The sequence below is a fragment of the Gorilla gorilla genome, chromosome 11, assembly GCF_029281585.2.
Source record: "Gorilla gorilla gorilla isolate KB3781 chromosome 11, NHGRI_mGorGor1-v2.1_pri, whole genome shotgun sequence".
Lineage (NCBI taxonomy): Eukaryota > Metazoa > Chordata > Mammalia > Primates > Hominidae > Gorilla > Gorilla gorilla.
This window is the reverse complement of record NC_073235.2, coordinates 61,559,193-61,576,428: the sequence shown is the minus strand read 5'-3', so window position 1 is coordinate 61,576,428 and position 17,236 is coordinate 61,559,193. Positions and strand designations below refer to the sequence as shown.

Genomic DNA, 17,236 nt, shown 5'->3' with positions numbered 1-17,236 from the left:
GTAAGTATTATGAGTGTTTTCTATTTTCTTTCTTTTGTGGAGACAGGGTCTTACTACTCTGTCACTTGGGCTGGAGTGTGATGGTGTGATCACAGCTCACTGCAATCTCGACTTTCCAGGCTCAAGCAATCCTCCCACGTCAGCCTCCTAAGTAGCTGAGACTATAGGCATATTCCACAACACCTGGCCAGTTTTTTTTTTTTTTTTAATAGACAAGGTCTCACTATGTTGCTCAGGCTGGTCTTGAACGCCTAGGCTCAAGCAATCCTCCCGCCTCAGCCTCCCAAAGTGTTGGGATTACAGGCATGAACCACTGGGCCCAGCGTATTTTTCGAATTTTGTACATTGAGTACATAAATATTAGGCATGGATTCAAATACTGATATTCTCATTTTTACTTCTCTAGGAGTTTAAAGAAAATCTTAAGTGTAATAAACATTCTAATTGATTGACTTTTTTTCTTCCTTAGTACATAAAATAATGGTGTTTCATGACCAATTCTCCAGGGTATCGTGTTTATAATAACAACATTAAAGTGCTATAGATGAATTGTGTTCCCAAAATTCCTATGTTGAAGCTCTAACTCCCAATGTGACAGTATTTGGGAGATGGGGCCTTTGGGAGACAATTAGGTTGGATGAGGTCAGATTAGATGGTTGGGTTACGTGAGCACATGATGAGATTAGCGCTCTTATAAGAAGAGATACCAGAAAACTTGCTATCCCTGTCTCTACCATGTGAGAACACAGGGAGAGGGCAACCCCTACAAGCACCCAACCATGCTGGCACCCTCATCTCAGACTTTCAAGCCTGCAGCATGGCGAGGGGAAATAAGTTTCTATTGTTAAATCCACCCAGTCAATGGTGCTTTGTTATGGCAGCTCAAGCAGACTAAGACAACACGAAGATGTACTATCAAAAATCAAAATATTTTTAACATCTCGTAGTTGGAAAGAAGCTTTCTAGATAAGTCATATAGAAAATTTGCTTAGTGGGGAGTGAAGAGCAAGCCCTCACAAAGAAACAATGCATTAACATAAATTCCTTAATTTTGGTAAGTGAAATAAAAACACAATCATCAGGAAGACCCTGTGTGCAGGTGGCTCTTTTCCATCCTTAACCTGGAGTCTACCTCCAGGCTCTTAGCCTCTGGTATCAGCCAGTTTCGTGATCTACAAAAACCCAGACAAGATCTCAAACCACTACAGCCACCTCCATGCATGTCTCACATCAGAGACATCATTCCTGATGACATCCCAGGGCATAAAGATCATCACCATGTACCAAATCTAGCAGTTGAAGGCTCCAAACTCCCTTAAAAATGGGCAACTCCCTGACAAACTTTAAGAGTGTGAAGAATTAAAACCTGCTGCTCAGTTGCTCGTTTTACCTTTACCCACTGCACTGTGGTCACCAGAACATAGGACAAGAACAATGGTATTTTCATGGCTGATGAGTTATAACTAGCCTGCCCCTAAAAGGACAGAGGGGAGTGGGAGAGAGAAGACACACAGATGCTGCTTTCTAACTCTGATTCTGGATGTGAATAAGGTTTCTCAATTTGATGCTGATCCAGAGCTAGGGCTACCCAGCTGGTCACCTGATGGCCACCCTCATTAACTGCAAGACAACTGGTTGGTGAACACACCATCCCCTTAAGACTCTTATGAGGAATACTCAGTTTGGATCACCAGCCACGAAATAAAAGTCAATCTACTTCAGAATCCTTTGTAGCCCATCTCCCCACTCAGGAACTACACTTGCCAGTAGATTATATGAAATCAAGTTTTTTACATTCCTGTAGGATAAAAATAAAACCTTAGAATTCCCCTCCTAGGAAGTGCAAATAGAAAACATGGAAAAGCAAAGATGAAACTTTTTATGGGAATTAAGTTACATATACATGGAACTTTCTGAAAACTAAGTCTGTACAAAATAAGACCTTTGTGTTTTACAGAGGAGTTTTAATAAAAATTTGTGAAATAAAATTAGATTTGATAATTTAAAAATGAACTCGGAATTGCTCATTTGCCTACTACTGATCTAGCTTCCTATGGCATTTATACATACACATACAAAAAGCAGCTCAAGTAAAGAAGCATTGTTTGAGAGTTTTATCACATGCTTTATGATGATTCAGATAGGTGGTGCCTTGCTGGAGATCTTATGCCACAAAAAGGTCTTATTAGTCCAGGGTGACTGACTTCCCTTTCCTCTGGGGTCCAGAGCTTTCTCCGAGTATGCCCCCCACCAGGAAAACAGGCAGTTCAGCATGAAACCAGCTTGGGCCTTACATGTAGGTGCCTAATGATAAAACGGTAGATATCTGTTCCCTACTTCCCCTAACTCTTTCATCCTTTATATTTCCCTAAAACACATGGAAAAGCTATGAAGAGGTTGGGGGACAAGGGCCCTCCATATATAAAGACCTTCATTCACAAAGGATGTGTTGAGATAACATTTTATAAACTGTACTTAGAAATCTATTCTCGAAACTGCTTGCCAACTCCCGAAATCCCTTTAAGCAAGGAGAAAAGCCTTTCGGTTTAACTTCATAAAGAGAAAACCATAAAATGCAAGTACTTCATAGAGGTTAAAAGGTAAAATACATTATTTTGAAAGCATAAACCACCACAGGGCAGACAAATGACTCAGAGCTTCCCCAGTTTTGTTATAGGGGAAAGGCTGAAGCTGGGAGAAGAGCCTTTAGTATCCACAGGAGATGCCAGAATATTTGGGAATAGGAAGTCATGGAAAGAAGCTTCTAGAACATCACTCTTCATCTGAGATCAGTCCTGTCTTCTCCATAACAGAAAAGGAACAAGAAGTTTTTTTTTTAATTATTATACTTTAAGTTTTAGGGTACATGTGCACAACGTGCAGGTTAGTTACATATGTATATATGTGCCATGTTGGTGTGCTGCACCCATTAACTCGTCCTTTAACATTAGGTATATCTTTTATTTATATATTTTTAAGGGTTTTGTTAGTTCTTTAAGGTATCACACAGTTTTCTCAAGAAAGAAAAGATGTACTGGATATCTAGCAGAGGCCAAATGTCAAGCTAAAACACTTTTGCAGAAAGGTATTCGTATTCAACCCTGACAATACAACTATAAGGTAGTTTAATCAAGGTTAAGAAAATCTGTCCAAATTCAAGTTAAATAGGAGGTGATCGAGCAGGGAGATGTGAGTCTGTGTCCTCTAATTTCAAAGTCCATGCTTTTTCTTGACTTTGTGACATACATGAGGGACAACAAAGAAAATCTGATGAAGGAACCTATCAAACCAGAGGGAACAACCAGCATTCCTGCTCCTATTAAAAATCAGCTGGGCGCAGTGGCTCACGCCTGTAATCCCAGCACTCTGGGAGGCTGAGGTGGGCAGATCACCTGAGGTTAGGATTTTGAGACCAGCCTGGCCAACATGGCAAAACCCCACCTCTACTAAAAATATGAAAATTAGCTGGGTGTGGTGGCACATGCCTGTAATCCCAGGTACTTGGGAGGCTTGGGCAGGAAAATCGCTTGAACCTAGGAGGCTGAGGTTGCAATGACCAAGATGGCACCCACTGCACTCCAGCCCAGGCAACAGAGCCGAGAGTTCATCTCAAAAAACAAAAAACAAAACCATAAAACACTGAAGTCCCATTCTATGTTTAAATCATGTTCTAACATTTTGCAGAATTTGTTTAAATGCCCCAGTAAAGAAAAATACAATACCTTTATACTGAATTATTTCTGCTTGTTTTGTTGCTTGGGAAACACTTTTGGAGAATGTTAACAAGAAGATACCAAATATCCATAGCTCAGCAAGAGAGTCACTGCACTAAATTCCTAAATAGTCCACAACCACAGAAAATGGGCAGTGGCAGCACAGAATAATCAAAAGCAGCTTCGTATTTTCTACATAAAACAAAGCATCATTTGTATTGAGGCATGTTTAGAAGGTACCACTGAAAGCCAGGCTGCAGCCTGGAATGGCTTAAAATACCAAGTTTAACAATCACATCAATGGCTTTTAAACTTTAGAGGCAAACAGCTTCCTTCTACTTGAAATTCAAAGTGAAGAATTAGATGCAAAGCTAATAGATTAATTCAGTACACACACAGGCTTAGAGACTATCCAATGCCTTAATTAACATCATTACAAGTGTATTTAGCCAACCACCTGGGTTTTAATGAGAGAAAGGTAAAGGTCAAAAAAATTTTTTTTTAACAAGTTGCTTCAAACTAAGCCCCCCTACTGGGGAAAAATAAAAAAGCACAAATAATTTAACTACAAATAAAAGACTTAATATAAACAGTTATTATTCTGGCACATTAAGGAACTATTCCTTAATCAGTCTATATTTTTTCTGTATTTTAATTGAGGCAGTACTGCAATTAAAAGTTCACTGAACTTTGCTGTTCTGCCTCAGCTTGAACCTACTTCCTCACCAATACTGAACAACTAGGAGAATTTCAGCGGGCAAAACACTACAGATTGAAGACTGGTGGAAGGCAGAAGGGACAGAAGTAGACAGGGATAGCCTTCTCTAGAGAGCAAGAGGCCTTGACCACCTAATGCTTCCAGAGTAAGGACAAAATCTCCAGGGTTTAAAGAAAGAACAGAAACACTACCAACTGTGAGCTTTAATTACATCATAGATGTTAGATCGAATTATGTTTCATTTCTTGGAGACCAGTAGAAAAAAAAATATTAGCTGAGCCATTTACTCGCTATGTGGTAGTAACAGCTACCAAAATGAGCTGCAATTAGATATCTGTGCTTCCTTAGTTTTTGAAGGGGAGGGAACCTGCCCAATGTCTATGACTGAAGAATCCTCCACAATGCATATGGTGGTGGACAGTAAAGTCCATCTTGTACAAATCTTAGCCAAGAAGTCCAAACACACTCTTCCGGGCTCTCTCATGCAGCTAGATCCGAGGCACGTGAACCAGGTTCGGCCATTTATATGCACCTGCCTCACATTTTCAAATTGTCCTTGATTTTCCTTTAAGCACTTTCTCTTCCAGATGGATTGCTGAATCAATTTTGTAGTGTTTTAAAAAAACACACAGGATTTTTAGAGCCATGGAACTACTCTGTGATACAACAATGGTAGATATGTCATTACACATTTGTTCAAACCCACAGAATACACAATATCAAGAGTGAACCTGATGTATGGACTTTGGGTGATAATAACGTGTCAACGTAGGTCCATCAGTTGTAACAAATGCACAACTCTGGTGGAAAATGTTGATAATGGTGGAAGCTATGCATGTGTGGGGGAAAATCTCTGAACCTTCCTCCCAATTTTGGCTGTGAACCTAAAACTACTCAAAAAAAAAAACAGCCTTCTTTAAAAATTGGGGATTTCATTAGGGATTAAATGGAATGTCTACATAATTATGGAGGAGCTAGATGGTTTAAAATAATGAATCAGCTTATTCAGAAAAACAGTATTTCCTTCTACTTATTCAGGTCTTCCTTAAGTCCTTCAATAAAGTTTTATTTTCTTTAATGTGAGGCTTGCATAGCCAGTCACAGTGGTTCACACTTGTAATCCCAGCACTTTGGGAGGCCAAAGTGGGTGCATTGTGTAGGCCCAGGAGTTTGAAACCAGCCTGGGAAACATGGCAGAAACCCCATCTCTATTAAAAAAAACAACAAGAGCAACAAAACCCCACAAAAATTAGCCAGGCATGGTAGCGTGGTGGCTACTCAGGAGGCTGAGGTGGGAGAATTACTTGAGCCTGAGAGGTCAAGGATGCAGTGAGCCGAGATCACGCCACTGCACTCCAGCCTGGGTGACTCAGCAAAACCCTGTCTCAAAAAAAAAAAAAAAAAGCTTGCACATATTTCTTCTTAGGTTGATAAAGTTTTTGTTCTATTGTAAAATCGGACTTTTTTTCCTATTCATTTTCCAAACAGTGTTGCTGTACAGAAAGATACTAACTTCCAGTGTGGCTCTTATATCTACTGTAAACTCCTACTAGGTCCAGATTTAATATCACAATACTCTTAAGAGTCTAGTAATTATTTAATTTTTAAAACTAAGTAACTGTTTAATAGTAGTAATATGAATGTTTTCTGATAGTAAAGGTCACTTAAAATTAAGAAACATGTGGTAAAGGTTGTAGGCCTCTCTGGAGAGCTTCAAAAATAAACACAGTGCCTCGTTTGCTTATTTTAGATCAAGGTCCTTACATAAAGCAGGGAGAGGAAAAAAAATAAGATGTCCTCATCTGGCCTTCTCCCTGTATTATGGTTTAATACTGATTTTTGCTCCCTTAGGCCAAACTCAAGGTCAAGAAAAATATAGTGCTCATTTGCACTGATGGAACAGCAGGAACAAGGTGAATATGCTTTCTAAAAAAACATGGTAAAGTTTTAAAAATTACATTCTCCACCGTGCCTCTATTGCCTTCTGAAAACACTTTTTGCCCAGCTATAAGCATTTCCTAGGTAAAAATGCATAATCACAAAAAAGAGAGGAATTCTGCTATTTTGAGTTTACTCGATGATTTTCAATAGTTTAAGTTTCACTGTACATAATATTGCAAATATCCGCTGGGCGCAGTGGCTCATATTTGTAATCCTAGCACTTTGCGAGGCCGAGGCGAGTGGATCACTTGAGGTCAGGAGTTCAAGACCAGCCTGGCCAACATGGTGAAACCCCCATGTCTACCAAAAATACAAAAATTAGCCAGGCGTGGTGGCACGTGCCTATAATCCCAACTACTCGGGAGGCTGAGGCAGGAGAATTGCTTGAACCCAGGAGGCGGAGGTTGCAGTGAGTGGAGGTGGTGCACAACTGCACTCCAGCGTGGGTAACAGAGTCTGTCTGTCTCAAAAGATACAGGCTGTCTCAAAAGAATAAGAACCAACAAACATAATATTGCAAATATCCTTATATACATATAGTTTGAATTCAATACCTGCTAAAGTTTTACCTATAGATATAGGTGATAACTTTTTTTTAGGGATAAATGAGGGAATAACAACTGTTCAACGCTTCTGAAAAATATTTGGTTTCCATTGAAGGATACTAAGTTTGTCTCAGTTACTGCATTTTTCCAAATTCTCAAAATAGGTTTAACATAAAAGTGTAGTAAAAGATTGCCTGCAAAAACAACCTATAAAGGACATGAAAAGCTGAACTCAAGTTTTTAGACATGTCTCCTAAATTTCTATGATTATGAATTCAAGTACATGGGAATGAATTTTCTTATGTCTTTGCAACAAAGATTGGTTTTAATTGGAAACAGTACAGCAAAATTTTTCCATATTGCAGGAGATATTACCTAAGTTTCAGAGCAGTCTTGGTAGACTAGCCAGCTTTAATTTATAGAAAATCTTAGCTATGATTTACTTATATATATATAATGAGGACTGGCATGGACTCAACATATGAGTGGTCAAATTCCAAGTATTTCCCCCAACAATCCTGTGATATAACTTCATCAGGATTTAAAATTCCATCTGCTTTGTTGCTAGCCTAATACAACCAGGTTCTAGTTAAGAGCAAAAAGGCACATACCATGCAGATGTTTTATGGGAAACGTTCCCATTGGTCTTTCAAGTTGGTTTGTATTAGTGAAAAAGCCATAGTGTGGAAATTATTATGAAGAAATGATTCAGAAAAAGCAATAGTTGCTTTTAAAGACCAAAGGGAGAAATAAACCCAAAATCACATGCTCTGAAACTGGAAAAGTTTCAAATGCAAATTATGTTCCTGTCTGGTGTGTCTGAAAGGCATGGGTGCTGAAGATTATTAATATATTGCTATTTCTTCTAAGTATGGCACTGGTCAAAGAGGACGGTAGGCCTGTTTTGAAGAACTGTTACCGACTGGTGAGTTTAGGCTTGGGGACCCTGGTCCTGAGAAAAATAACCCACTGGTTGGCAGTTCCACCCCAACAGACAGCTTAGGAGGTAACTTCATGCTGGAAATTACAAAGGCTTCTAAAGAAGCAAATAAAGTTCCCATGATTGGTGACAGATGAGCCAAAACTGAAAAAGTTTTTTGTTGTTATTATTTTTAAACAGCTTTCAGAAAACTAACAAGAAAGACATTTTGGCCTTGACCCAGCAGAGGGTGAATGTCCCCCTGGATGGAAATTCTGTGAACGAAATTTCTCCAGAGTAACAATTCTAATTAATTATTCAAAGCCAGGGGTTGATTTTCTAAGGTTAACTGTGGTCTCCTGTTTAGGTCATTAAAAACTGGTTTCTCCTTTTCTTCGGTGTCTGCTCACCCAGGCATTGATGAGAAGCTTTAACAGCAGCCTTGCAATAAAGGCTCTACTTTTAAGGTGAGTTTGTCATTTTGCAGACTTGGTTTAAGGGATAATTAGCAATAAAAATAAATTTTGTCTAGGTTCTATATAACCAAAAACGTTAGAAATCCACTTATTCTCTTATATAAGTATGGAAACAACAGACATTAATATTATCACAAGGCATTGCAAGATCTTTTGAATTAAAGAGTTAACCATAATTTTATGATGCTTTAGTAATAAGCATACTTCTTAAAACAGAAATTAAAACTGAAACGTTATTTGACATAGTAACTCAGAAAACCAGTCATTCTCCAAGGAGACTGGATTAACATGGGTTTACAGAGTGAAATGTAACATTTCAGGCAAGTCAATTCATGCTAACATATTTTTATTGTGCAATACAGGTAGACAATATATAGTTTTTCTAGCGAGAGAAAAATGGTGTACCAGTGAGTATTCACCAAAATAATCCTAGAATAGGTTAGCACAAGGAATGTAATGCTATTAAAGTCACAGTGACAATATGCACCAGACCTCTACAAACAAGAATGAAATTCAAGCCAAATTAAGTAGTTCTCATTATAATGAAAACAAGCAGTCTGGCATTAAGTGGGGCTCCACCTGTTAGGAGTAAAATTTGATACTCCAAAAGATGAGGACCAGTCAGCCAGCAGTTGGTCAAACATATAAAATGTAATCATGTGGGAAAGGGAATGGGATTTCTAGAAACCAAATTCCTGAACACACCTGCTATCCCTCAATGTCTTTCACTTTGACTCCCTCCAGATCTGAATGACCTATTAAAATTATGAACCTTTAAAGTTTCTGGGAAAGGATTTGGTTATAACCCAAACTCAATTCTCAAAGTCACTTCTCATAATAAAGTTCAAAATTATGTTTCCTGTCCTTTTTCTTTTTTAAGAGACAGGGTCTGGCTCTGTTGCCCAGGCTGGAGTACAGTGGCATTATCATAGCTCACTGCAGCCTTGAACTCCTGGGCTCAAGAGATCCTCCTGCCAGAGCCTCCCAAGTAGCTAGGATTTACAGGTATGTGCCACCATACCCGGATAATTTTTTAAAAATTTTTTGTAGAGGAAAGTGTCTCTTTATGTTGCCCAGGCTGATCCTGGAACTCCTAGCCTCAAGCAATCCTCCTGCCTTGGCCTCTCAAAATGCTGGGATTACAGGTGTGGGTCACCATGTCTGGCCTATTTCATTTCTCATAGCCTCCAGCACACTGTTTGTTCTAACCCAGGTAACCCTCTCTGACCCACTCCCAAAGCAACAAATCCATCCGGCCTGGGGTGAGGAGCAGCTTGCTGCCCGCTGTCCATGGCTGAGCTGCTCATTCTTGCACACATACCTGCTTCCTTCTTGCCTCCCTTTCCTCCCTCTCGGCTCTTCTTCAGCACAGCCTTTAACATTTTCAACACTTGTTTCTAAGGAGAAAAGGAACAGAGAGAAGAGGAATTAAACATTGAAAGTTGGAATATAACTTGTGTCTTGACAAAAGAGGTAACTTGTGTTCAAACAAACAGACCGCTTAATATTAAGGTACCCTAAGTCTTGCATTAATTTTCTTTGAATAAACTATGGTGGGAAACTAAATGCTGAAGACACAAGGAATGTTCTATAACTTTTAATGAAGTGCTCAGAAGTTCACTGTTGTTAGAAAAGCTAAAAAAAAAAAAAAATACAATAGTGCATTCTCAGCATTCCACATCTAATTAAGGTTATGAGGCTAAACCTGGGTACAGTACTGCAAGATATTTGGCACAGTTTCCCAATCCCAGTTCATCAAAAGGCGACACTAGAACATGGAATCAAAAAGATAATGAAAGAAGCTACATGGTTAAAGGCAATGTTTTACAGGTGTTACTAATTATATAATCACAAGGAAAACATTTTGGAAGGTTATGAAATGAGGTATATCTTATAAACATTTGCAAAATAAACACAGTGGGAACACATTTTAACCCTGATCAGAGAACCCAATTAAACAGCACACACTACAGTGGGTTTTTACTATATATAGGAAGTTATAACTTTGGGGTGGGGAAGGGAAGTAAGTAGAACAGGCCTGTGGCACTATGGCCAGATCCTTTAAAGAAAAGGCTGTATCTTTAAGCAGGGTTGTACTGAGCTTGTAAAAACACCACAATGGCCCAGGTCTAAGATGAAACATGAAACCATCTCTACAGCAAGAGACAGACAAAAGGACCATTATTTCATCATGAAGCCAGTCTCCTTTAAGCTCTCTCTCCCCACTGCTAACTCAGATGAGATGGCTGAACAACCCCAGATGGTAACCAATCTTAGTGGGTTGTGTTACCATCACACCTTTATTAATGCACTAAGGGAAGCAGAAGGCAAGCAGGTTTCTATTGAACAGGCAAGAAAAGGGGTGGGGAGGGGAGGAATGACGACGGGGAAGGGAGCAGAGGAAGGGAGGCAAGGAGGGAGAAACTCCTATGTAGGAGGGCTCCCACATCTGCCTAGTTAGCACAAATGCCTCAAATGGCCTTAGTGTAACACACCACACACCACCTCTCAGCCCCCAGAGTAAGCAGAAGTTTTGTGGCACCCGTTGAGAAGGGTAAGGAATCCCAATGTGTTGCCATTCATAGAATCACACAACATAAAAAGGCAGGGTGACCTTTCTTATCATTTGGTCCAAGCCTGTATTTGTTTTCCCAAGCCTTTTGTTTTACTGATGAAGAAACAGAGACCCAGGGAGGCTGGCTTGCCAGGGGTCACGAAGCTAATTAACAGCAGGGCCAGAATCCAGATCTGCAGCAGCCCAGCAGGACCACCTTCCTCCCCTCCACCAGGCCGGTCTCTCCTCACAGACCAATGAAAGCTTTGGGCAACAACAATCAAACAAAACTGAGTGATACTAGAAAGATAGTATCTTAGGCAGAATTTGGAAAAAGCCATACTGAAGGTTATCGGAGTAAAATCATCTTACACACAAGTTTTATATACTGAAGGGGCATGGCTTAGAGCCTAATTCTGTTTTTGAAAATGCTGCTCGAATAAACCCTGGTGAAAAAATTTAGGTTTCACCTAAAGGGCAAACACTAAAGTTGGAAGGCAGCAATAGTTTCCATATGGAACCGATGGAAAACACAAACTTCTCTTAACAAGCACACTTCAGAGAAACAATGAAAAATACTGTAGTATAAAAAAATGGTAGTAAAAGTTAATAATAAATAGATACGTAAACACAGACATATTCTTCAACCAACCAACTTTGGGGTTTATAATTTAGCAAAAACTACCTAAAAAATAAGAGAAAAATACTGACAGAGCCATGCCACCAAAGCTCGTGCAAGGTCCCTTGCACCAAGCCTTAGTGAACTCTTCCAGAGCCGTGTGTTTACCTGGATCATTGACCAAGCTCAGGCCCCACCACGTCCATGAGCTGCTCCTGATTAATCACCCAGGTCATCACCAGTTGGCAGTACACCTACCATGCCACTCGGAATAGGCATCACACGGGGCAAGGACTAGGTGACACTGACTTTGGTATCTCATCCCAGACACCCTGTTTTCCTATTTTGGGGCACTCAGCTATTTTCAGGATAGACATACCTTCCACATCAGTGGTCTTAAGTGAAAGAGGCTATCAAATATCTGCTATAATATTTCTTCCAGTTCCTGTTTTCCTCCATAAATAGCAACTCGAGGGAAATAGCTTAAATTTTATATTCTTAAAAAAGCTATTCAAACTGCGACCTGGAGCAACTTTAACTGATTTTACCCGAGTGCAAAAATAAGGAACCATCCTCCCTCCCCCAGACTGGAAAGGAAAAAAGTAAGTCTTCCCAGCAAGTTAAATTCTGAAACTAACACAGATCAGAGTGGAGCTATACAAAGTCACCTGGAAGTTTCAATCGTCTCTGGCCTTAAACCCATAACTGGAACTTAACAGTCACCAATGGACATACAGGCTATGCCCACTGAAAGGGGGATGGTCACAAATAGCATTTATAGGAATAGGCCCTAGGGGCCAATAATGACAGTACACTCCAGAGAAGACTATCCGGTATCTGCACACTTATAAACACGTACCCCTATATCCAATTCTGGAAATGGACACATTGGGCTGTTGGAGCTAGGTGCTGTCACACATTGGCATGATACAACTATTTCTTGTTCTGGTTCTGTTCACACTGAGAGACACCTCGTAATTTGGCTCCTTTCTTAGTCTGCAAATAGTAGGGAGAGAGTGTGCTGGTCCAGTTCACACAACTGTCTGGCTTGCTGACAGACAATTCTGAGAATAAATTAACAAATTGGTACTCCAGCTTTAAACAAAAGCTCTCATGAGCTTTGCTTTATTAAAGGGAGTCACTTTGCCCAGTCCCATCCATTTAAGACATGGAGAATATTGAGTTTCTGAGGACCAAAGGGAAGGCAGTGGTAAATTCCTCAATGGAAATGGCACCTTGAAGCCCACCTGTGTAGGCAGCCAGCAGGCTCTCCTCTTCTGCATCATCACACTTCCCTTCCAGTAGCAACTTCAACTACTGTCATTTTTCCCCTAAAAGGGTGAACACTGAGCTGTCATGGACTTGAACCAAATAGAAATGATGCAAACCAGCCTTTCTGACACAGTAATTCAGACTCAGCAGATTAAATGACAAGCCCAACATACTGTATGGTAAGGAAGTACTTATGGATAAGTATCATAGGATAAAACATAAGAAATAATGTTTTTTACTCTATGTGTATGTGTGTGGTTTTTGTTTTGTTTTTTGTTTGTTTGTTTTGGAGTCTCACTTTATTGCCCAGGCTGGAATGCAGTGGCACAATCTCAGCTCACTGCAACCTCCACCTCCTGGGTTCAAGCAATTTTCTTGCCTCAGCCTCCTGAGTAGCTGTGATTACAGGCACCCACCACCACACCCAGCTAATTTTTGTATTTTTAGTAGAGACGGGGTTTCACCATGTTGGCCAGGCTGGTCTCAAACTCCTGACCTCAGGTGATCTGCCTGCCTTGGCCTCCCAAAGTGCTGGGATTAAAGGTGTGAACCACTGCACCCGGCCTACTTTATATTATAGACCAAAGGCACAGGTATAACTCAAATACTGACCAAACAATCCCTCAAGTTCTGCCCCATAAAACCTTAGCCTCTATGACAGCAAGTAGAACAAAGGTACTGTCGAACTCAAATACTTAAGAATAAGTCTTTGAAAATGTGAAGAACGTCAGATGTCATTTCTTTCCATTATATATTTTTGAGGAAGAGAGTGTAGGGGAGAAAAGGTATCATTTCCTCACCCATGGCAAAGTTCATGGCTGACACCCCTATAACAAAAAGACAGATTAACAAGAGAAAGGCATAACAAATTTATTCAACCAAAGTTTTGCATGACACAGGAGCCTTCAGAAATGAGGATCCAGAGACTTAAGAAACTTGAATTTTTACGCTTAAGTACAATGAAGAATGGACAGCCATGTAGAAGCATGATTGAACAAAAAGGGAATGAGGCCTAATAATTGGGGTGGGGGCCCTCAGCAAGGCCTGCTTGTCCAGATTCTTCTTGTCCTCTGGGTACAGGGCAGGACCTCTCTGGAATGAGAGTCTTATAACTCACTGTCAGGTGAGATAGGTCAGAGATTTCCTTGATGACCATGCTTCAGGGGAGAAAGGCAAGGGGAGGTCAGAGGGACCTCCTTTCTTCTGCAGTTTCTCTTATATGCCAAGGTGCCATATTGGGGGGTATCCTGTCCTGAGCCCCAACAAAAGGAAAGACCAGCCTCTTTGTTACTACAACTAAAAGTTACTACTACTAAAACTGACTAATAGAAGTAAATTTCCTGTAACGTTCATTGAGGAGAAAAGGTGAATAGGTAACATTACTCTGAGAGGGCCAATGGCCTGAAGTCACCTAAATTTCTACTATCATTCAACATGTAAGTTTTCCAAATGTCACAGATTCTTCTTTTAAGCCCCCCAGAAGTTAAATAGACTATCAAAAGCTTACTTTTACTTCTGGTATTTCTCCTTCAGCACACCAAGTCTTTGGGGACAGGCACAACCTCTCTACATTATGTATTTGAATTCTGCACAGCATGTTGTGTTGGCATATAAAATATAACAAAAAACACCCTAGACAAAATAGTAAGATGATTCCAAAACAAGACAAAATCTATTTCAGTCTGTAATCACAATGGCAATATCAGAACCATGACCACCTTGTCTGAGATCATAGAAGAGTACTAGCAGTAAAACATTTCTCTTCTGGAGTGCCATACTGCCTATTTACACAATTTCAAGTGGAATCTGGGAGCTGAGGGCAGGGACTATGTTTATTCTTTAACAGATACAAACAGAAGCCAGAACACAGGCTTCGCACCCACCCTGTTCTCAGTATTTGTTGACAGGCTGCAATGAATACAGATGTAAGATTTCCTCCAAATCAAACAATTAACAAACATTTATAGCAGTGTATAATTGACAAAGAATATTCCTATATATTCACACTTGCAAGGAATGCAAGAAAATTCAGTTAAATCCATGTGACATCAGACAATGAGATATTAGGGAGGAAAATGCTGCATTTAGCAATATCTCTTCATATCCACATCTGAACTAACCTTAAAACCTCAGTCCAGTTACCCCAAATACCTAAACACACATACTCTGTGCATGCTCTAATGAAGGGGCTTCTCCCATCAAACTATCCACCTGGCCTCAAAGCAAAATTCTCTGAAGATGCTGCTTTTGTCAAAAATAATAAAGCCAGAGTAGCAACATTTACAAGTTCAACACTGTAAACTAAGGTACATTTAATTAAGACATTTTTCTTCTTTGCTTCAAAGAAGCATCAAAAACATCCTCAGTGTTAGAAGCTTGAAAAGTTCTTAAAACCTAGTTAGTCTGACTCACGTAACTAACAGTCATGCCTTCTGTAAAACACCTTTAGAACTGTTCTTCATATTAGCAACAAGAAAGTAGTGGTGGTAGCAGGGAGTCTGAAGCAGCCTACAAAATAAATAATACAGACTAAAGCAAATAAGAAAAAACGAAGCGTAAGAGACCAAAAAAAAAAAAAAAAAACCACACACACACACACACACACACACACACACACACACACAAAGAGGTCTGCTAGATGGTACACTGGCTGTTATCTAGAAACTCATGGAAAACCCTGTACACAGAAATTTCCTGAAAGCAAGAGCCATGTCTCATCACTCCTAGGAGATCCTAGGAGGCTGGGAAAAACCAGCCCTTGATGAGTTTTTGACATTCCAAGATTTCTCTCACACTTTCCCCCACTTTAGTAGAGAAATCCTAGGAATTGACAGAGACCTTGCCAATATGACTGGAAACAACTAACGGAACTTCTCCAGGATTCCAGATGCTTCATCCATAAAAGTGTGTCAGGGTGGGGGGGATGGCTAGAACAACCCGTAAATAATTGTGATAAGTAAAGAACTGGCCTTTGGTTCTTCTTTGTTTTATATATTTGGTTTTTTTTAAGAGAGAGTGTCTTACTCTGTTGCCTAGGCTGGAATGCAATGGCACCATGACAGTGACAGTTCACTGCAGTCTTGTCTTCTCAGGCTCAGGCTATCTTCCCATCTCAGCCTCCAGAGTAGCTGGGACTACAGGCATGTACCACCAAGACCAGCTGCTTATTTTTTCATAGAGATGGAGGTCTCATTAGGTTGCCCAGGCTAGTCTCTAAACTCCTGGGCTCAAGTAATTCTCTTACTTCGGCCTCCCAAAGCACAGGGATTATAGGCATGAGGTACAGCACCTAGTCTGGTTTTTCTTAATTTGCATAGCTGGAAAATATGACATTAAACTATAATTTATTCTCTAAGACACATAGATCCAGTCATTCATTCTTTATTCAACAACCCATTCTACAAACTGGACCTCTATTCTACTATTCTATTCTTTATAGTTTTGTCCTAAGCAAAAACACTTCAGATTTAAGTATGAGTTATTAAAAAGCATAGTAAATTTACAGTAACAAGTAATATGAATTTAAAAGAGTTCTGGGCATGAAATTGGAAATCAAATGCTTAAGTTCTGATGCACCAAAATTAAGTGGAAACTATTGTGGTGAAATCACCTTCCACCTATATTTAAAATATTCTGCACATTCATACAGGTTGTTTCAGGAAGTTTCTACCAAAGCAAACAAACAAACAAAACACCTTACCTTAGCCAGTATTTCAAGTTACTAGAAAATTAGTATTTTGATAAGTACTTGGCAGAAAGAAAATTTCACTTTTGTAGGAGAAGATAAAGAAGTTGCTTCCTTCTAAGTACAAGAGCCATCTTTATATACCTGTAAAGGGATTTGTTCAATCCAAATTCTAACACCATCTCTTCCATAAAGCCTTCTCAGGCCACAATGGTCAAAAGATATGTTTTCTCTAATTCTACATCCTGCCTTGTTCTAATATGATGATAGATCAAAATTATGGTGAAAAATGTTGAACTCCACAAATCCCCCATGGCATCTAGCAATGTACCTTACACACAACAAACACTAAAAAAAAGTCTTTAAATGAGTGGCAGGGTTATTATGGAAGGGAAATCAAAATCAATGGCAATTCTCTTCCAACAAGGAGTTTGGACTAATAATTTAAGAATTCTGGTACCAAGTACTAATTCCCAATTTTATGGTCAAAATAATTTGGTGTATACATGAAGAAGTGCACATTTAACATAGTAAGATCTGTTCAAATATCAGGCTTTCAGAAGCACTGGCTGCAGGTAGGTTTTATTTGGGTATTTCAAATAGGCACACAGAAGGGATAAGTGCAAAGACAGTAGCCAAAAATCTGAAATCAATACACTCTCCTTCAAAAAAAGGAAGGGTTCAGAAAGGGCAGCATTTCCAGCAATAATCATGATGTCTCCCAGGCCAATGGCTACTGTGCAAGGCAGAGCTCAGTCTTGCAGAGAGCTCCTGCTCACTTACAGGCAGGAGTT

At 39.7% G+C, this 17,236-nt stretch overlaps 1 protein-coding gene across 10 annotated transcripts in view; it reads right to left on the bottom strand.

The window, feature by feature from the left end:
* The window catches only part of TANC1 (tetratricopeptide repeat, ankyrin repeat and coiled-coil containing 1), a 263,670-nt gene that overhangs the window by 156,872 nt on the left and 89,562 nt on the right, over positions 1–17,236 (bottom strand). For all 10 annotated transcript variants that reach the window (XM_019022527.3, XM_055379020.2, XM_031008670.2 and 7 more), the window contains one exon: positions 9,634–9,709. In XM_019022527.3, coding sequence (XP_018878072.3) covers positions 9,634–9,694 — 61 coding nt within the window. In that variant the 5' untranslated portion in view covers positions 9,695–9,709. The remainder of the gene's footprint in view (positions 1–9,633; positions 9,710–17,236) is intronic.